Raw genomic sequence first — 23296 nt, forward strand, 5'->3', positions numbered from 1 at the left:
ACCAGACCTTTTAGTATTTTTTCATTTTTACATGCTCAGCCATCCCTTATTCTTTGGCATTAGAGCGACAATAGGGAAAGTCTGTTCTTGGAGATTTCTAGTTTAATTTTGCAGAATGTAGAGGTTTGAAGAGTCTAGATTAGTTTCAGATAAGCATCCAACCAGGATGGACCATCAAAAGCTTCATCATATGGTAGGAGTTTTGTCTGTTTGTTTTAAAAGTCAAAGGCTGATCAGAAATTACAATTCTGCAAAAGTCAGTAAGTTATTTGAATTGTTGCAATAAAGGAAGAACCAAATTAATAATCAGACATAGAACATTACTAGTTTTATAATCAAATTAATAATTTTAGCCATAACTCTACCAAACATTACTTAAAACAACGAGAACAGCTCAAGTTTGATTCTTTGCACCTATCAGTGGAATGGAATGATTTTGCTTCCCCAAGAAAGGAGCATTAAAACCTTTGACCTCAGTGAACCCACTGCTGGTATTCTTTTAAACTATACACATTAATCAAACTATTAGGTGTGTAACTCATTTGATCTAAAGAAGTTTCTTGCATTCAAGAAAACTATTCTAAGAATACATCTTTCTCATCCACTACTAGTGGACAACAACAAGCTGACAGCTTCATGAGACTTTGCAGGTATTTTTGAAGATATAACTCTTGAATGGAGATAAATAGAATAATGATGTATAAGCTGAAAGGTTTAGGAATGCAGAGTCCTTAGCTTTGGGTCTTACACTTTTTTTTTTAAACCAATAGATTTAAAAAAAAAAGGAGGAGATCATCTACAGGTTATTGAACAGAGACAACCTATTTAAAGACATTTGGAAGCTGTTCATGGACAAGATATTGATGCATAACAATACTGATATGCAGAGCCAATTCTGCTCTTAACATTAAAGAAATAAATACATTGGGACAACATTTAGGGCCTGATCCAAAGTAACTGGGAGTCCTTCTATTGACTTAATTGAGCTTTTGCTCAGGTTCCTTGGCTAAAAGTGTGTTGGGGGGGGGGGGGGGGGGACACAACAGAGAAAGAATCAAGCCTATCCCTCTATGCTTAACTCATTATCACAGGCATGAATATCTTCAAAAATCTGATGTGCAAGATCATTGATTGTCCATCACCAGCTCCCAAACCCTGTGTATTGGAATTGGTAAAGAATGGAATGACTTTACATTCAGCATGTCCTTGCTACTATGTATTGAAAAAAAGTAGCTGTAAAAATAAACTCATCATACACCAAACCGTGATGCACAACTTCAAATACGGTATCCTAAGAGTTTCTACTCTTTATTTAGATGGCATAATCAATTAGGAGACGAGACACACAATTAGTTTTTTTAAATATGAGACAGTGATTTATTATCACATTTTAATAACTGTGTGTAAAGCTAGACCCAAGAAAGCACAAACAACAGCCGGTATCTGTTAGCACTGAAAGTTGGTTGAAACTTTAGGCAAATAATTAACCTCCTGGCCCTTAGCTTTAAAACCCCCAAAAGCGGTTCACAGAATTTCTTTCACAATTTATGAACAATCAATGGAATTTACGCCACAGTCAGAGGATTCTTTTGCTGAATTAACCCCAGCTCCCTCTGACCCTGAGAAGCCATAAACCAACAGGATATAGCAGGGAGAGAATGTGCTATAGTGTTTCGGCTGACCTACAGAGCGCTGTCTCTGTCATTCCAGAGCTGGAAACCCAGATGATGAATTACAGAGCAATATGCCAGGCTCAGACCCAAACATCCACCTTCTTATACACATGCACACACAGACGGCTTCACTCACCCCAAACTGGCAGTTACAGCTGAAAGGGCAAGTACTGTTAGGCCTCATTTACAGAGTCCTATTCTAAGATAAAAGAGAACAGAAAATTGCTTATTGAGGGAGCGTGCACACATCTGTGAGTAACAACATTTGAGAACATGTACCATGTATTAAATAACAGTGAAGACGTTTACTTTAAATTTTAGAGATGGGTTACTATGCTTGTGAAAGATACTTTGTAAAGCAGGGTCTTTCAAACTGTGGATCATGGTGAGACTGCAAATGGGGTCAAAGTGGGTCACAATAGGTCATATAAAATAAATTCAATATATCATATGGTAATACTGGATCCATAACATAAGACTTGTAATGGTATGTCTCTTTCAGGCCAATGTAGTGTTGTAACCTGAGCATCCCATATAGGAGTTCAGCTGGATTGGTACAGGATGCCAGAGCCCCTACTAATAAAAGAAAATTTGAGCCCAGGTGTGCCTGGATTTACCTAAGACAAAACAGGACAAGCCCCACTGAACACAGTTATATACAACATGAATCACCAGTACCCATGCTGAGAGAACACGACAACCCATGTCACTGAATTGGGACACCAGCCACGTCTGCTGTAATCACTAAGACCTGAAGGCATTTCTGGGACATTCACAACTGTGATGTTCAGTCTTTGTCAAAACTCAGCTCTGGCTGGGGAGGGGTGACCCAGAAAGATGGGATTGTTTCATTCATAGCTCAGAATGAAATGAGATATGCAGAAATGTGATGACAAACACAGGAGGGTATAATTTTGCATTGATTTAATTCAAAACCACAGTGTTTAATGGATGCCAACAGCATGAAGTCTTCAAAATTATTGCAACATTTAGAAACGATGGCTTCATGTTTAATAAGCAGCCAAGCTCTCTTACTGCTCAGATAATCTCCTAAAAACCTGTCAAGTCTTTCCCAAAGCAGTTAAAAGTAATAAACTTTATTTATTAAAGGCCATCAAAAGAATTCTTGACTTTTTGCACTGCTTTCTGATGACAGGGATTCCCTTCACTGGCAACTCATATTTCCCTTTGCAGTGATGTAGCCCCCTCAGAAGGTGAAGCACGACTTTGACCCTTTCAATTAACTGGAGAAGTACAGATTGTCCACAATGAACAGCAATCTCCCCTTTTTGACAACTTCAGTAATTCATCTTGGTGGCACACATGGTCTAACTTTGCTGACATCTTTGGTTACCAGGGAAAAACTGAACTCTTCTCTCTTCCTGGAGAGGGCAGAGCCTCCACAGGCTCCTTTTACCCACAGCCCATTTGCTCCAAGATTTTTTTTTTCTTGGGGGGGGAGAGGGGGGAGAAGGAAGGGGTTGCTGCCCTTCACACCTCAGAGAGCACCTGAAGCTCCCATTGGTTGTAATGTTGTGGAAGAAACAGATATGGAGGACAGAAGAAGAAATACAGATACATTAGGGGACAGAAGGAGGAAGAGATATGGGTTGAAGCTTGTGGATGAAAGTCTTGCAAGGTTTTGAAAAGTTGGGTTGTCAGTGAAAGAACAAAGAGAAAGAGAGGGAGGGAAGGAGAGGTTGCACTGCAGTTCTTTATTATTTATTATGCCTACCCTGACCTTAATTTCCTTTTGTATTTTTAGTTTGTTTTTTAATTTTCTTTAGCTAAACTATATACAACTATTTCAGCAGAATTCTCTTTTTTACACCTGCTATGAGGGATAACTTTCACATTCATTAGAGAATAAGAGCTAAACATATAAATTAATTTCATCCTTTTAGCCAGTCCATAAAAGATTTTTGTCTGGCTACATGATCAGATATGGGACTATTGAAATTACCAGTATCCTGCACTGGATGCATTTAGACGTGTAAACTGTATCACAAAACAGCTTTTATCTTAACAGATAGCCATGGTAGAAGAAAGTGATTAAGACTTTTACCAAACATAGTAGAAAGCCAAGTGATTAAACATACACATGCTGTCATCTTCCTGCAACCCAAATTTGTTTATGCAAAAGTGAACAGACTGTCACAGGAAGCCTATTTGTTAACAGCAGCTTTGCATGTCAAACTCAAACCTACATCCTTTCATGCTGGAAGCAAAACATCACTAAAACTTTCAGCTACATGCCAATTACTTGAATTAAATCTGTAGTGGGTGGTAACTGAAATCCGCCAATATGACTGATTTGTTTTTCAGCATGTTTGTATAAATCCTGTGTACACTGAAAATAATAATATGGTTTGGGTGCAATTATGTACACAAGATTATGTGACACACACAAATGGGTATCAGGACATTATAATGAAAGAGACTTTGTGACAAAAACAACTTTGAGTAGAGTTGGGTTTAGGAACAGAATGTTTGGATCTGGATTAGATATAGGATAGGATTGGAATCTGAGGCTGGATCAAGAGTAGGGTCTGAATTTGGATTTTGCACTGTTGCAATTTTGCACGTTTTTTGGGAGATTTCAAAGCCATATCAAAACCAGAACTGGGAAACAGGCCCCTTGTCGTTCTGGATTCAACCCAGAAACCAAAAGATAAGGGTGAAGTTCAGATCTAGGGATTCAAACCCATACTGCTTGATCTGACATTTGAAAGGGCGCAGATTTGAGAGACCCTGATGTTGGCACCCTTTCGTCTATGAAGATTTTAAAATGGTCACAAGAAGTTGCTATGTTTCCATTTTCTCCCAGAGTCATTTGGGCCCGAGAGAAAGTACAAGCTTTAGAATCATTCTATAGTCTGGTGATTAGAGCATTCATCTGGGAGGTGGGAGACCCAGGATGCAGTCCCTCTGCTCCAGTGACCATTTATTCAGAAACCAACAGCTTCACCAGGAGAGCTTGAGGGAGCTTCACACCAGAATATCCCACAGCCCAATGATTACAGCATTCACCTGAACAGATTCCAGTGTAAATCCCTTTTCCTCCTCAGGTGGAGAGGGGACTTCAGCTGGTGGTCCCCTATAACTCAGCGGAGTACCCTACCCCCTGGGACCTGTTCCGGACTGCCCCCCACCAGCTATTTTGTCTAAACTCACCCAAGGGGACTGATCCAGTAGATGCCCTCTGAGCATGCTTACTGGATTGAGCCCTGCACTCAACTTAGGTGGAGGAATGCCTGCCTTCCCCGGTTTGTGAATTGCTGTGGGGCTTAGGCAGGAGATAGGGGCCCAGGTACCTACAGGGAGGCAGCATGCTCAGAGGCAGAAACATAGATCGCTAGGGAACTTTTACTTTGAAAACTTAGGCATCAAGTGAGTTTGTGCACTGCAGTGATCCCAAAACAGGGACTTTTGTAAATTCAGACCAAAGAGTCTTAACAGGGCAAGAGTGACCCACACCCACTCTCCTAATGCAGCAGGTAAGACCCCAAAAGGATCCTTCCACTTGTCCCTAAAAGACAGCCTTAGTAGATTCTAGAATTTGTCTGCAACACATGCCTCTCAATGCATACCACCTTCAAAAAACAAGCTAGGGAACTTAAATGCAGAATGCTGCTAGACACTAAAAAACATGGACTGAACAGAGTCACTGGTTTTATGGCTCATGACAACAATTTGTAACACATCCTACTGCCTGCTAAAACTGCCCAATCCATTTTAAGTGGTCTCCTACAGCATGTGTGAAACCTTTATGCTCAGAATTCTCTCTCACCTCGTATTTAGCTCAGACACTCTGGTTACCTTCCCCAGACCTGAAGAAGAGCTCTGTGTAAGCTTGAAAGCCTCTCTCAGAAATGAGGACCTCCAGCTGCACCTGCCCAGTTGTCAGGCAGCCAACAATCGCAGCTAGGCCACAGCAGAACCACCTGATTGGTTAAGGCAGTCAGGTGGCTTGCTATTAAACCCAGCAGCTGGGAGGATCAGTGGCTGCATAATGCACACACCCACAGATTGTCTGCCTCCCTGTGCTCACCTTACTCCAAGCCCTGCTCCTGCTTACTCCTACATTACTCCAGCCTAGACCCTGTCGTGCACCCACTCTTGTTCCAGTCTTGCTCATGCCTTGGAACCAGCCCTGCTCCTGCCTCCCTTGCATGAGGTAATCTGGTTCTGACCCTTGGCCCTGGTTCTGACGGTCTGTCTCACTCCTTGGTGCTGGCATTTGGATTTTGACTCAGTTTTGACCTTTGGCTCCAGTCGCCATCTCCGACTCTATTTTGGCCTTGTGCTCAGGCATTTGGACTCCGAGCCCTAGACCTGATTCCTACTCCACACACTAGACTGCCTATGAGCCAGTCTCCTGCCACCTTGTGCCTTCCACCAACAGAAGCTGATCCAATAAAATATATTCCCTCACCAAACTTGTCTCTCACGCTAATATTCTGGCATGTGTGAAGCGTCTCTCTAACTTCACCTCATCTTGTACTGCCCACAAGAACCAGAAATCACTAACATGGTGATACATTTATAGAATCAGTTTTTGCTTCCAAAGGCGAAAACAACAAAACTGACCATCTAATTTATATGCAATAAATTTTTAGTCAATCAATGTGATTGCATCAATCCAATATTTGATAGCACGATATTCTTTACCATCGGAACTATGGTGATGTCTCAAAACACTAAGGGCCATATTCTGCTTGCCTTACTTATGGGAGTTGTTCCATTCAAGTCACTGGGGAAGATCCTCAACTGGTGCTAACTGTCATAGCTCCACTGAAGTCATGTGAGACTACACAAACAAGGGTAGCAGGATTTGGCTCCAAATTAATCAGGCCAGAACAGCAGGCTGATTAGTAGGAAAGTTCTTTCATGGACAAACAGATGGGTAATCAGATAGTCTAATGGGATTTTTGTAATTGTTATGTTTGAAGCATGGTAGCTGTTAATCAAGTTAATCAGGCAAAAAGAGCACTAAAATTCTCAAAATGTGATAAGTCACCCAGTGTGTAAAACGGTAGTTAGATTGCTAGAAATATTTTTGTTATATATCTAAAGAACTAAGTTCTCTTTACCACATAAGCTACTGTACCTGTATGACTCCGAATATGAACTCTTAATGTTCCATTGCTTGCAAACTTCTGTCCACAATATGGGCAAATTTTCTCCTTTTCCCCTGTGTGTGTCTAGAAAGGAAGGAAAGAAAAAAAAAGTTAAGAAGAAAAGAAGATTTTGCATAGCTTTAAAGAATGAGGATCCACAGAAGATTCAATAGACTTGACATTGACCATTTCTCTTTTGTTTTTTTCTCTATTTTATTTTTTTTTCTTCCAAGCTTATATTTCCTTCCACAGTCATTCCATATTTGATTCCATGCCATCAGGCAGAGATTCTAAAGAATTAATCATAGATGTTCTTTTAGTCCACAAAATAGCTAAAGTTTCTAAACTAATCTCATTACTGATTGTAAAATAAACCTGTTTATCAAATCTAACTACAGTTTCACTGAGTTTATAATTCCTTTAATAGTTTGGTTTATAAACATTTGATTAAATTGTATGTGCTTTTGGAAATATCCAAGGGGGAGGGGGGTGACAGGGGACTAAGCAGAAAACTGCTTAGCCAAACCTCTGTCACTCCAGCTCCAATTAAGAGAGGTGAATTGTAGGTGGGCAGATCACCTGGCCCTGATTGGGAAAGCTGGAACAGCTGCTGCCTCATCAGGCTGGGGCTGGATAAAAGTCCCAGGGGAAGGAAGCCAGGGGAGGAGCTGGACAGGCTGTAAACTGTATTAGAGGGAAGGCAGTGAGGGGAAGCAGAGAGAGCTAGCTTTCCCCCTCTCTCCTGCTGGTGGCCTGTAAGAAGGGGACTATGTGTATGGTGGAAAGGTGGTGGGAACACAACCTGTAAATAAAAGCATCAGGTGAGCACTGCACCAAGGGTCTCTGTGTGACTTTCTCAGCCCAGTGGGGGCAGGAGCCAGGAAGGCCCTGCTGGGACCTCGTTACAGGGGAGCAGGATATTTTCAGTGCCAAATACTATTTCCAGTACAAAACAGGAAATAGTGCCTTGATTTCTTCAAGGCAGCATTAACCTCAATAAAATAAGCCCACTGCCTAAAAGCTTGTGTTTTTGTCTAGTCTTATTTTATTTTATTACAAAATAGACTACAGTTTGATTTGTCCTTTAGATAATTGTTTCTCTAGGAAAAAGAACTGGAATTGGTGTGTGAGGGAACTTTCTCCACAACTTCTGGTTCTAACTGGCTTATGAGATCTAATTGTAACATAATTTGGAGCAGAGTTTAAATATAACTCAACAAACAGACAGTCCTTCAACATACAAAACTCTAATTCACTTCAATGCATATAGGTTGCAAGATGGACCCTATGTATTTAATGCATAATAAATATTAGATTAATCAATTTATGGAAATTTCTGTAAAATATTTTTGTGCATCTCATACTTTGATAAGGAATCTATTCAAGTGTATATTTCATAGTATGCTTGTGTTAACTGTCAGCTTTGGAAGAAAAAAAGTCTGTTTCAAGGCAAGAATTGCTATAAACCCATTATGAACATCTGTGGACACAATTTCAAATTCTACACAGTTATTTTCATATGTATCTCCATTTGCAAGACAAACCGTGAAAGACTGTGTTCTTGTGGTATTTCCAGTTTGAACCAAATGATGCAATGCTGGAGATCTTATAAAAATCAGTCTTTCTTGCGAGATGTTCATGAACCCTAAAAAGTTGAGAACCACTCAGCATCTTTTGAGGTTAGACCATAGTTCGCTATTTTTTATTCAGAACATTTTAGTCTATATTTTGAATACTCAAAATTATTTGGACTACTATCCGCTGGCTTAAAAACAGCAAGAAAAACCCCTTAATTTGGTCCACATTTCGTGTAAAAAGATCAGCTCTATCATTTATGTATGTCACCTAAATTTACTTGAGTGACATACATAAATTAAGGTTTCAGAGTAGCAGCCGTGTTAGTCTATATTCGCAAAAAGAAAAGGAGGACTTGTGGCACCTTAGAGACTAACCAATTTATTTGAGCATAAGCTTTCGTGAGTTACAGCTCACTTCATCAGATGCATTCAGTGGAAAATACAGTGGGGAGATTTATTAAGAAATCAGATCTGAAAAATACAGATTGCCATGTTTAGGCAATACTGAAGACAAGAAATTATAGCTATTTGGAGTTATTTTTGTATGCAGTTATATTTTCAGACTGTACTTCCTACTCCAACAGCTATATTCCAGGTTTACCGAGATAAGAGTTAATATTTTTATTGTATAAATAAGAAAAATGTTAGTTACGGTTAGTCAAAAGGCTATGTGCGTGTGTGTACACACACATACTAAATTCCCTGTGGATAATAGAAGAGCCCACTCCTCCCCTGGGTAAACTGCTTTCATCATTATCTGAAAGAGCAGCACATTTCTTGAACTTCAGCTTTTCTGTATCTTATTATCAGATACATTTTACCATGAAAACACTAACTTGTCTTCTTAAATTTAAAGTAACTGATAATCTAATTAAGACTATAAACTTCACCATCAGTCATACACAGATAGAACACATGACTTTCTTGAGGTCTCTTTGTCCCTCCCAATAATTTTATTCCTACAATGATTAAAAATTCAATTTCTAGGTTTACTTTCCTTATTAAAAGCCTTACTGAGATATATAATGTTGACATAGCTCAGCTTATCAAATGCATCAGCATAGAAACACAGTCGGATCAGAAAGTTAAGACTGTGCTTACTGGCCAATACCTTGACCTATCAACTATAAAAACCAACCTAGAGTGATGTACTGAGCATTTGCAACTTTCACTGACTTCAATGGGAACTAAGAGCATTCAGTATTAGAGGTAGTGTTCAGTACCTTTGCATAATTGGCCCTTTTATGGCTAGAATGTCATACTGGCATATTGTACAGCTATTTTGAAGGAACAAAACTACCACCCTGAACATAAAGGTAACGAAAGGACCACTTTGCAGTGAAAGCTGTGGGTGTGGATTCTTGCAGATTTTCACATATTGCTCTGAGGCCCCAGTTCAGGAAAGCATTTTAAGCATATGCTTAAGTATGTGCTTAATGTTAATATGGATATTTTCCTTAACTGGGGTCTAACAGTATAGCTCAAACTAACCTGGAGAAGATGCTCTCCCATTTGGTTCTAAACATTCTATGTTGCTGAAACAGACTGATTTACATTGAACAGCAACTTATTCCACACCTAAGCACATTTACTGAATGTGACTACTCATAGTGGAAGGTACTACTCAAAGACAGGAAGGATGTCAAAATCTGGCCCCTATTTCATTTGTTACTTTATCAATTATTGACGGTAACAATTACAGTCACTTGAAGTTATTTGACTGTACTTGCGTCTAAACTGTGTATTTACTACGCATGATATCAGGATTATCTAGACAAAAATGTTTTCAATACAAAAATAAAAGGTAACATCAAAACATTGATTGTGAAAAAGCAGAAAACATTCAATAAGCTCAAACTGATTCTCTTCCCACAATGAAAGGCTGAAATATTTGAACATATATTGTGAAGCTTGTTGGAATTAAAAGGGATTCTACCTAACAGTTACAATGTGATCACAACCATGTTATCTTACGAATAACCTCAACACTGGGAAACAACAACTCCCATCTCAGGGCTACCACTAGCCTTCTTTTCTGAATAAAGATTTATCAGTCTACTGAATTGTATACAGACAGGATGGTGTCTACCCTTCTCTGGGGAGTTGTTTGAAAACATTAACATTCTTCATTTAGGATTACTGACTGTATTTCAAATGGGACAGCAGAGGTAAGATTACTAAACCATTCATCCCACTGACAAATTCAGTTTTTAAAACTTTGCATTTAATTCTTCGCAGGTCAGAAAAATAATTCTCATTTTGATTGAAAAATCCTCAGCCATTATAAAGTTATACATTCTTTAGTCTTCAGTAAATACCTTAACTCACATGGTATGCATTATACTGTAGTCGAAGTTAAAGTAAATGGGATACAATTTCAAAATCCAACAAACACGCACTTTTCTCTCCATGACGCCAGGGATATGAATGTTAAATCCATCTTGATTAGGATAAGGTTGTTTAGAAGTTTTATATATCTTCTATGGCAACATTGGGGGAGTCCAGATAGACAACTACTAATTCATTCAGAATAACCAAAAATATCACAGTATTCCCTGAAGCAATACATAACTTCCGCAGGAGTTCTTGGTTGCTCAAATACATGGCCAGTCTTATTTATAATAGCAGCTCAAAATGGTAGTGGTTACAATAGAGAATGAACCAAAGAGACCAATGGGATAAAGAATAGGTACTTCTCATTTTTTAAAATAAAAACTAATTATCTGTTTTTTAATTAAAAAAACAAATATTTTTAGGAATACGTTTAAAGTCTGGTATTTATTTAATATTTATGATCCTCAGATCTCATGATTCATCCTTAGCAGGATCTCTTAACAAGGAAAAAAGAGAAAATTAATAAGAAAGCATTAAAAAAACCTCAAACCCTGCAATCTGGATCTTAGATACACTATGGATCAATTCTCCATTCAAGTTTGTGTGACTAATACATGTGGATGAAAAGAAAAATAAAGAACAATAAGTCCCTTCGTTGGGACTTACTTGGCGTCTTAGATTTAACTTCTTCATGTCATCTGGGGTTAAAATGAGAGTGTGTTTTTAATAATTATCTTAACAATAAAAACTGTTAAAATTACGAGTCACATGCCCTGAAGTTCTCACTCTGTCCTTACTGCAGCAAAACTCCATTGACTTCAAAGGAATATTTGCTGGAGTGAGGACTAAGTTAAAACTTTAGAATTTGGCTGTTTGACTCTTATACCATTTTCTATTTTATGATACACAGAATACTTAGTGATAACAGTAAGACAGACACTCTTTCAGATCAACCCAGTTCTTCAGAAGGTAAAGGACTAGTTTGGATGGGGGGATTTATAGTTAGGACAACAGTTCTCTTTGGAGACATTGGGCCTTAAGGTCATGGCTACAGTGTAAAGTGATATACAGCTGTCACAAGGACTTTATTCACCTGGTAACAGTTACAAAGTTATTATTAGAATCATAGAATATCAGGGTTGGAAGGGACCTCAGGAGGTCATCTAGTCCAACCCCCTGCTCAAAAGCAGGACCAATCCCCAATTAAATCATCCCAGCCAGGGCTTTGTCAAACCTGACCTTAAAAACTTCTAAGGAAGGAGATTCTACCACCTCCCTAGGTAACGCATTCCAGTGTTTCACCACCCTCCTAGTGAAAAAGTTTTTCCTAATATCCAACCTAAACCTCCCCTACTGCAACTTGAGACCATTACTCCTTGTCCTGTCCTCTTCTACCACTGAGAATAGTCTAGAACCATCCTCTCTGGAACCACCTCTCAGGTAGTTGAAAGCAGCTATCAAATCCCCCCTCAGTCTTCTCTTCTACAGACTAAACAATCCCAGTTCCCTCAGCCTCTCCTCATAAGTCATGTGTTCCAGACCCCTAATCATTTTTGTTGCCCTTCGCTGGACTCTTTCCAATTTATCCACATCCTTCTTGTAGTGTGGGGCCCAAAACTGGACACAGTACTCCAGATGAGGCCTCACCAATGTCGAATAGAGAGGGACGATCATGTCCCTCGATCTGCTTGCTATGCCCCTACTTATACATCCCAAAATGCCATTGGCCTTCTTGGCAACAAGGGCACACTGCTGATTCATATCCAGCTTCTCGTCCACTGTCACCCCTAGGTCCTTTTCCGCAGAACTGCTGCCTAGCCATTCGGTCCCTAGTCTGTAGCTGTGCATTGGGTTCTTCCGTCCTAAGTGCAGGACCCTGCACTTATCCTTATTGAACCTCATCAGATTTCTTTTGGCCCAATCCTCCAATTTGTCTAGGTCCCTCTGTATCCTATCCCTGCCCTCCAGCGTATCTACCACTCCTCCCAGTTTAGTATCATCCGCAAATTTGCTGAGAGTGCAATCCACACCATCCTCCAGATCATTTATGAAGATATTGAACAAAACCGGCCCAAGGACCGACCCCTGGGGCACTCCACTTGACACCGGTTGCCACCAGACATGGAGCCATTGATCACTACCCGTTGAGCCCGACAATCTAGCCAACTTTCTACCCACCTTATAGTGCATTCATCCAGCCCGTACTTCTTTAACTTGCTGACAAGAATACTGTGGGAGACCGTGTCAAAAGCTTTGCTAAAGTCAAGAAACAATACATCCACTGCTTTCCCTTCATCCACAGAACCAGTAATCTCATCATAGAAGGCGATTAGATTAGTCAGGCATGACCTTCCCTTGGTGAATCCATGCTGACTGTTCCTGATCACTTTCCTCTCATGTAAGTGCTTCAGGATTGATTCTTTGAGGACCTGCTCCATGATTTTTCCGGGGACTGAGGTGAGGCTGACTGGCCTGTAGTTCCCAGGATCCTCCTTCTTCCCTTTTTTAAAGATTGGCACTACATTAGCCTTTTTCCAGTCATCCGGGACTTCCCCCGTTCGCCACGAGTTTTCAAAGATAATGGCCAATGGCTCTGCAATCACAGCCGCCAATTCCTTTAGCACTCTCGGATGCAACTCGTCCGGCCCCATGGACTTGTGCACGTCCAGCTTTTCTAAATAGTCCCTAACCACCTCTTTCTCCACAGAGGGCTGGCCATCTATTCCCCATGTTGTGATGCCCAGCGCAGCAGTCTGGGAGCTGACCTTGTTAGTGAAGACAGAGGCAAAAAAAGCATTGAGTACATTAGCTTTTTCCACATCCTCTGTCACTAGGTTGCCTCCCTCATTCATTAAGGGGCCCACACTTTCCTTGGCTTTCTTCTTGTTGCCAACATACCTGAAGAAACCCTTCTTGTTACTCTTAACATCTCTTGCTAGCTGCAGCTCCAGGTGCGATTTGGCCCTCCTGATTTCATTCCTACATGCCCGAGCAATATTTTTATACTCTTCCCTGGTCATATGTCCAACCTTCCACTTCTTGTAAGCTTCTTTTTTATGTTTAAGATCCTCTAGGATTTCACCATTAAGCCAAGCTGGTCACCTGCCATATTTACTATTCTTTCGACACATCAGGATGGTTTGTCCCTGTAACCTCAACAGGGATTCCTTGAAATACAGCCAGCTCTCCTGGACTCCTTTCCCCTTCATGTTAGTCCCCCAGGGGATCCTACCCATCCGTTCCCTGAGGGAGTTGAAGTCTGCTTTCCTGAAGTCCAGGGTCCGTATCCTGCTGCTTACCTTTCTTCCCTGTGTCAGGATCCTGAACTCAACCAACTCATGGTCACTGCCTCCCAGATTCCCATCCACTTTTGCTTCCCCTACTAATTCTTCCCGGTTTGTGAGCAGCAGGTCAAGAAAAGCTCCCCCCCTAGTTGGCTCCTCTAGCACTTGCACCAGGAAATTGTCCCATCCCCCTTAGAGATGGGCTTAAGTTTGGATCTAGATTCAGATCTGAATTTCCTCAAAGTGCAAGGGGCTGCGGGAAGGTACTTTTAGACAAAGGGCTTAGTACATGTCTAATTATTATGTAACCTCTTAAAATCTTATATGGTGTTTTACTGGCTATCACTTGGTAGACCCTTCAGGATTTTCCCCTGCATAATTAGACCAACGTTGCACACCCAAAAATCATCATCCAGTGACCTCGGTTTGACAACAGTATTTATATTTCTCAAATAAAGGATTTAATGTGCTTTTAAAACAAATGTTATATGCAGATTATGAGAAATATCTTCCATCAGACATCAATGCTGTAAATTTGTACCTACAGTTTTCATTACTGTTAATTGCACCCATAAAAGACACAATTACTTCAAACATCTGCATGAGCACAAGCTGAACAGACAGACATCTCTCAGATTTGCACACAAAGCAACTGCATTTTGCAACCACAAACTGTATCTTTTGAGGAGGGACATATGATTGTGTCCACAAAATTAGAAGCCATTTTTCAAAATGTTGACTCATATATAATTATGTCTCTGTGTGCACATTATATAGATATATATACATACATACATATACACACATACACACACAAATATATAAAAGGTGTGTATGTGCAACCTAAGTATTCCTATGACACTGATCACTGTATAGTTAGTATCAGAGTTCTTAGATAAATTATACAGATTCAAATCTACATGCACAAACATACCAGCATAGATTCATATTCATCAAAGAAGGAGCAAATATTACCATTTAATTCAAACTTTGAAAAGATAAAAACTAAGATTAAATTCTGTCATCATTAGCACGTCTCTGAAATGTTTTTGTAGCTTCAGAAATTCAGTTAAAACCAATTAAAAGAAACAGATGCCATTATCTTTAAGTACATGAGATATTTGGTATGATATTTACATCCTTAACATTTTCCATTTTTTCCACAAACCATATTAGTGTGGGGATCAGAATTCTATACTACTTGCCATCTCAGCTATTTTAAAATGAAGGCATAACAAACTTCAAAACAGAAAGATACATACTACACAGTAGAGTCTGATTCTGAAGTCACTTCTCAGGTTTTACACATGCAAAGCTCCTATGAACTTCAATAGGAGATTTGCCTGCAAAAAGATTTAATAAAGGACTTCAGATCAGTGTTGAAGAGATGCACCTGAAATTAAAGTTAACCTTGTAATAGAAAAATTAACAGGAAATAAACCAAAAGCTTCAAAAACAGGCACACAGGCATCTTTTTTAGGCCACGATCCTGAGATTTGTTTAGTGGCCTTGTCTCCTACTTGTTCCAATGGGAGTTAAATGGTTCAGCATCTTGCTGCATGGGGCCCTTAATAAAGAAATGACTGATCATTTGTAAACAGTTACAATAGACATAAGAAAAGAATAGCTAAGAAGCACAATGTATTTCTACACTAGCTAATCACCTTTGGACTCCTGTGTTCAAACCGTGTCTGAGACCAGTCACGGGTGAAAAGGGTTTGGCAGCTTTTTCTGGTCTTCAAAGAGAATTAGTTACACAAAACAAAACCATTCCATAGTTTGCAGGATGTCCATCTTCATCTGAAAACTGCTTAAAACTGGAAAGCAAAGATGTTGTAGGCCATACACAGAAGTGACAAGGAAGGTCTACATGAATAAATGCTTACAGCGTGCCTCGCTCTAGCCAGTACTGCAGATGTTCAAAATTAAAGAAAAAGAGCTGGCATAACGCTTTGTGAAGGGGAAAAGACCTACATATTACAGAACATTCTGAATGATGACATTGTTTTGCCAAGACAGAATTGCAAGTCTGAGGTTCTGCTTGGGTAACAGACAGGAAGAAACCAGGAGAAAAAACAGCAACTGAGACACAGCATTTGCCTACAGCTAAAGAAAAGATGTGATGACATTGGGTTTTTTGGGAACCTAAAACTCAGAAGTCACTTCCTGGAAGTGGGACTGGAGTTCCATCATTCATCAGTCCTACTGAGCATATCAAGGAGTTACATTCTTTCCAAGTATAATACTGGAAGCAAGGGCTGATTAAAGGAAGAAATGGATTGGTCAGGTTATCCCAAGAAACTTCTAGCAGTGTGTATAATTAATAGGAATAAACTTATTTCCTCATTATGTTTTGACAGTGTTAAGGGCAAGTTAGCATTTTCATAGCTACAGCTATAAACATATGCGCGCTGTGTTTTAGGTAAATAGTGTCCACAGAAGAGTTTTTTTTTTTTAAAAGACCCTTCTATTTGTTCCTTAGATTTAGTTTACATAAATAATATTTATTATATAATATAAAGTATATTAATATAATAAGTTAATAAATTAATAGATTTAAAGTATTAAATATTTATTATTTATAATATTCTTCCTTTTAGAAATTATTTAAACATATACATTTAAACATAATAGCATATGTTGGAGAGAATAAAGTAGCTCAACTTTGATCTACCCTCAAACTCTCTACGCAATTAAACAGTACCTATAAAGGGATCAGGGTTTCCAGTCTGCTGAACGACTACATGCATAAAGGATTGGACAGTGGCAGCATAAACTATTCCTATAACCCTCTTAGGCCCATCTTTTTATAGGTGGATTCTGCTATTTTTGTAGCATTCCATGAAAATCTTATTTTAAAAATATTTTTTCCTGTACTCTCAAAAAACCAAAACAAAACAAATCACACACAACCCTGATGATACATGGTAAATGAGAAAGGTCACAAATTCTTTTTCCACACATTTTCGGTCTCATTCATTAAAATGGAAAGAAAAAAATGGAAAAAATTACTTAGATTATTTTTAGATTTTACACACAGTTTTACAATCTATATATTTATTCTTAACCACAATAATATGAATTTGATTTTCTTGACTAGAAGATCACAATTTTAAATTTACTTTGTTTACTCAACATATCATTACTAGTTAAAAATCAATCAGATATTGAAAGCAAACCATTTTGTTGTGGTATCTCAAAGTAGTGCAGTTTCAAACAAAAATCTAATTAAGTAGCCATTTGATGAGCATGATGATCTTTGTCGGAAGAAGAGCAGATCATCATTGTACTGAAGAATTCATATCTTATTCTACTATTTTAATCTGCTCTAAAACAGTAAATTACAAGTGAAGCTTTCAGCAAACGTGCTTCATTTAGTCATCATAACCAACTGACTATAAACCAGCATTAACACAAAAGCATAAAAAAGCACATACACACACTACACTATTCAGCACTGGGTGAAATTGGTCAATGTTTTTTCACAAAAATCTAGCATCCATTTTCTTGAGGGGGCACGGCTGGCCGAAGTTTTTAATGTTTGATAGGCACATCCTAAAGAGTCACATCCTGTGAGGATCCATGGAACTAGAACCCAAGTTTGCAGAGCCTGGGACAGCTGACATTCCCACATTGTCAGCAGAAGGTCATACAGAGCCACATCCGAGGAACACTGTGGAGGTTTGGTGGTACTTCCTGCGGAGCCTAAAGGAGATCTAGTGATAGCATCCTGTGGCCTTCTGATTGGCCCATGCCCACTATTTAACCCTGGAGGTTTCCCAGGAAGTTGTCCAGACAGCAGTACAGACTTCTGGCCTATTGTGACTTCAGATCTCACCTTGCTTTCTGATCTCTGACCCAGCCTGACCCTAACCCTGACTCTAGCTGATCAATCCTGGCTCTAGTGATTACTCTGATCCCTGCTTGCTGACTACACTTTGTGGCCATCTTTGACTTGTGGACACCAGCCCAGCCAGGACCATTAGGCCAACTGCCTACACCCTGTCCTTTGCACATCCCCAAAAGAGGGAAGATGGAGCAGAAAGAAAATGGAACCAGATACAAGAGGAAGAACTAAACAAAGATAAAATGTGGAAAAGGAACAGGAACTCTCCAAACTCCCCACCCCCAGCTCTGTTGAAAAGCTTAAATATAAGATACCCATCATCTACTAGTTTTCACAAGTGTCCCACCCTAGAGATGTGTTTTTCTATTGCAGCTTTCTCTCAGTACCGCTTTCTGGCTTTGTGTTAACAAGCCAATTTTAAAATTCTTCATCGGTAGTAGCAGCGTGGAAGCTATAGCGCAGTAAAGGTTCAGATGATTTTGCCACTACGTCCATCAAAGGTAACTATCAAAAAATACTATTTTCTCATCTATGCACTATTGTAATATAAATATTAAATATTTTAATATAAATATTAAATATGAAATAGTAATACAATATGTATTTAAATGTAAGTAAATGAGATAACTGTGACTTCAAAACAGATACCAGTAAATTAAACAAATGGAGATCATCAATGCACTTAAATATATTTAAGTAAAGTATATTTAAAACTGTAAAAAAACAAAAAAACAAAAAAACAAAAACAAAAAAAAACCCACCAAAAAAATCCGTTCTATCCTTAACTGGCCCCTTTACTATTTGTAATTTGTGACTGCGTGCTTGGTGCCATACAAAGCTAAGATGATGATGCAATCCACTATGTTCAAGAATTCAGAGGTCTGAGATCAAGCCCAGGCTCTGAGGTGGGCTGAAGGCTGTGTGCTAACACATACACAAGCACTGACTATAAGACAACATAAGGACAGAGTGGCAACAAACTTTAAATTCCCTTTTGTAATTAGTTTGTATAAGTATCCTCAATGCTAAACTCACTAACATGATAATTAGGGCCCTACCGAACTCACAGACATGAAAAACACGTCACAGACCGTGAAATCTGGTCTCTCGCCTGTGAAATCTGGTCTTTTGTGTGCTTCTACCCTATAGCATACAGATTTCATGGGAGAGACCAGCGTTTCTCCAGTTGCGGGTCCTGACCCAAAAGGGAGTTGCGGGGGGGGGGGGGGCGGGGTGGGTGGGGTGTGTCACAAGGTTATTTTAGGGGTGTCGTGGAATTGCCACCCTTACTTCTGTGCTGCCTTTAGTGCTGGGGAGCTGGAGAGCGGCAGCTGCTGACTGAGACCCCAGCTCTGCAGGCAGCAGTGCAGAAGTAAGGGTGGCCATACCATACCCTGCCTTCCTTCTTCTGGGATGCTGCTGGTGGTGGCTCTGCCTTCAGAGCTGGGCTCCCAGCCAGCTGCTCTCCAGCTGCCCAGCTCTGAAGGCAGCACCGCTGCCAGCAGCAGCGCAGAAGAGAAGGTAGCAGTACCGCGACCTCCCCCTACAATAACCTTGTGACAGCCTCCTCCTCAACTCCTTTTTAGGTCAGGACCCCGACAGTTACAACACCCTGAAATTTCAGATTTAAATAGCTGAAATCATGAAATTTACTATTTTAAAAATCCTATGATGGTGAAATTGACCACAATGAACTGTGAATTTGGTAGGAACCTAATTATAATGTAAATAATCAGTGCTTCACATAGTCTCACGGTTAAATTGCTGTACATAAATACCACAGTTACACTTGGTTTTGCTGTTAATCCATAAAACAAAGTTATAAAGGTTTGTGTTTTATGCATACATATACACAAGCGTGTGGGTGCCAATTCAAACTATAAAGTTAAGAACACATACACAATGTTTTTTAGCAGATTCTCTCCTATTCTATATTTGGTGGCAGCACTGGAGACCATTTATTACGGCTGGTCATTTTGTTCAGTTATTTTCTCCACATTCACTCCTATTAACATCTACTTAAGTTGACACCTTACCTCTGGCCAGGAAGGTGAGCAAGTGGCCTCTTCTAAAGCTGACACCAATGCCGCTCTATGGACTGGTAGATAGGAGTGCTGTAAGAGCAGTGCAACAAGTCACCTCTGCAACACACCCAATGCTGGAGTGTTTAGAAAGGACTTTTACCAATGAACCTTCTAGACTCTGGATGCCACCAGCAACCCCAGTATTGAAATAAGCAAACATTATGTTTGTTCTCGTTAACAATAACGGATAACTTTTTACTGAAAAAAAAACACCATACAGGAACATTGAGGGATATTTTGTTTAGTCACAGTCTTGAGGGTAAACAAACAAGGAAATGAATGGAAATTCAGTGGAGTTGATTATACTCACTTTTTTATGACTCTTAAGCACTGAAGGTGTAACAAAGGCTTTGTCACACAGATCACATTTATATTTCTTATGTCCATCATGCACAACTTGGATGTGAACATTTAACGTGTCCTTCCTTTTGAAGGTAGCATCACAGTGATCACACTTGAAGGTCCTCTCACCTTATAAAATAGAAAAGCAAGGTATAAACACACCAGCTAACGTCAGGAATCATGTTAACTCTCTAATCCCTTGAGAAAGGGAACACGGTGCACAAATCTGCCACATGGAGGAAGTTGTACTGACATATGTCCCTGGAACAGAAACTGAAGGAACACCATATCCAATATAAATTTTTATTTAAGAAAGCAGAATGTAATCACCCAAATAATTTAGCCAGGAAGTTGGGATTAACCTCTCTAACCTTGCCGAAAGTGAATGATTTTGAAAACCACCACATGGTCAGGACCTTTTGGTTTATATCTAATCTGAAAAGCAGCATGCCCAACACCATAAGTCTCTAGCTATTATGGTCGCAAAGAAAAATTTCAAAATGTTAAGTTATATAACTGATGCAGAGACGCCTGCTTGAGTTTGCACAGAATCCCTAACAATAGCTTTGAGATTAGAACAGCCTCATTCATTTCCATGAATGCTAACTCAGATACCAGTGATGATATTTTAATTGTCATCAAAGCGAATAAAATAAAGGAGAGGAAGTATCATATTATGAAAATCTACACAGAATTTTTGATAAAAAAAATCCAAGAAGGTGAAACTGGAGATAAACAATTACAAAATCTTGCTGTTCTTATTACCTTAAATATAGAAGTGAATTTCAGTTTCCTGCTGAGTATATTACTATGTATTAAGCTATAAAATGAAATTCATTCAGAAACCCATCATACTTAAAACATCTATACGCCCACAAAATCTTGGTAAAAACAGGAAATCAAGGTGCATCTGTCCTGAAGTAACTTCCATGCATTTGCATAAAAAACAAAGAACAGTCAAAGTGAAAAGGAAGTCAAAGGAAGTCATCATCCCCTGGAACTCCTACTTCCCAATCCAGTTTTTTGATCTGCAGGCTCCTGAACCCTGGCAAGGATACTTTCTCAATACCACTTATTAGACAATACAGCTATCTCAGTTCCACTGGGTTCAGTTTTCCTTGTGCATTCTGGGCTAAGTCCAAAGGCCAATGAATGGAAAGTCTCCCATTTACTTCAATGGCCTTTGGGTAAAGACCACTCTGATAGTACATGCCAATGGTGCTGAAATACTCATTTCCTTATTGCATAACTTTACTTTTATGACACCATATTAACCCACCTTTCCACTGACATTGCTATTTAAAGACGTAACTATTATAAATGAAACATTTCATTTTTCCATTAGCAACAGCCCTCCCTCATAACAGACTCTACTTGTCATGGAAGTAGATCTTGTACCCATTCTCTTCTGGTAAGCAGCATTATCCAACCCAGAGAGCCAATAAAGATTAAAACTTCTTTTAATGGTTCAGCAAGTACACTTGGGCATCCTTCAACCTACAGAACCTCATTTTCTCTTTCCAATAACATCAATCGTTAAAAATGTATTCACTTTGCAGTTGGGAGCAAAAGCAGCATCGTCTGAGGCAAATGAAGACAAGATCTTACACCAAAACTGCACCAAAATGAATGAAATTCTTCATTCTCTACCTTTAAAACTCGTGGCCTGATGTCTCTTTTGGAATCCCTTTCTTTAGTAACATCAACCTGTGTTACGTGCAAGTAAAGTCAATTAACATTCTGATTAAAGTAATTTGCAAGCTCTTACTGCTTCATTAAAGAAAAAATACTGAAAACATTTAAATGTAATCACTACAATCAGCTTCAGTTCTGTATTTCCACAATGTTATAACAATTCTAACAAATACAATTCCATTTTAAAAATGTTTTAATGTTCTTTTAAGGTTCTAAAGTGAAGCACCCAAAAGTTAGAAATGCCAAAACTGAGGCTGTGGACACAAACTTAACTCTGTCCCCTTGTGTGCACACTTTATGATACAGTCAAGTCTTTAATTGCATAGACTATATACTATTTTTTTTCCAAAATACATTAATGGATCCTGTAAGGTGCTATGTACTCACCTCAATCCAGTAAAGCACTTAAGCACACAGAAGTCAATGGGTCTACTAACAAGCTTAAAGTTAAGCACATATTTTTAAGTGTTATGCAGGGTAAGAGCCAGAATGTACAAGATGGATAGCGCTCAGTGAACAAAGAAGCTATTCAATAATTTTTTCTAAGCCTCATTATTCAGTGTGTGGCCCCATACTTCATTAACTGCATGCCATCCAAACAGTGTACTGAATAGGGAATTTTTCCCTTTTTTTATAGACTTTTTTCTACTTTATTAATCAATTTATCCTCACAACACACCTTCATTAATCATGGAAGACACAGGAAAACTTTCCTAACCAACATACTCCTGCACCAAAGCAATAGAACATTGGTAGACAGTTATGGAGGAGATTTTCAAAAGCCCCTACAGGACTTAGGAGCACTAGTATATCTGATTTTCAAATCGGACTTATGCACCTAAATCCCTTAGGTACATTTGAAAATCTCCTACTAAATATTTGCATTACAAAATCCACTGTGCATAGTATATTTTTTTTACAGTACACAAAGTATTACACCTCATTACTTTGATAAATCACAAACAATTTTCACTAGACTACTGTAAAGCAGGTCTGCAGGCTAGGAACTCTCTCTGAGCCAAATTTCTTCCACCTACTACTTATGCTCTAGAGCTATTAAAAAAAAAGTCACTTCATACATACAAAATGGGGAAAGTATTTCCATTCTCTATTTTCAAGTCAATAGACGTTGGCTCTGTTGGATTGAGGGGAAGTCAACTTTAAAATTAAAAACAAACATACTAATCAGGATTTTCTGCCTTTACTCCAGAAAAAGCTAGAGAATAAAAGTGAAAATGCATCTTACTTTCTTGTGACAGTGCACAGGGAGGGGAGTGTTTCTCACACAGCTAGAACCCAAACTACACATAGCTTTACCATGCAAAATCTGTACCTATAAT

At 39.1% G+C, this 23296-nt stretch overlaps 1 protein-coding gene across 4 annotated transcripts in view; it reads right to left on the reverse strand.

The window, feature by feature from the left end:
* Window positions 1–23296, reverse strand: part of PRDM5 (PR/SET domain 5) — a 132613-nt gene that overhangs the window by 42855 nt on the left and 66462 nt on the right. For all 4 annotated transcript variants that reach the window (XM_077814424.1, XM_077814423.1, XM_077814421.1 and 1 more), the window contains 2 exons: window positions 20230–20390; window positions 6784–6877 (listed from right to left, as the gene is read on the reverse strand). In XM_077814424.1, the coding sequence (XP_077670550.1) occupies window positions 6784–6877; window positions 20230–20390 (255 nt within the window). The remainder of the gene's footprint in view (window positions 1–6783; window positions 6878–20229; window positions 20391–23296) is intronic.

This window comes from Eretmochelys imbricata, chromosome 4 (genome assembly GCF_965152235.1).
Source record: "Eretmochelys imbricata isolate rEreImb1 chromosome 4, rEreImb1.hap1, whole genome shotgun sequence".
NCBI lineage: Eukaryota > Metazoa > Chordata > Testudines > Cheloniidae > Eretmochelys > Eretmochelys imbricata.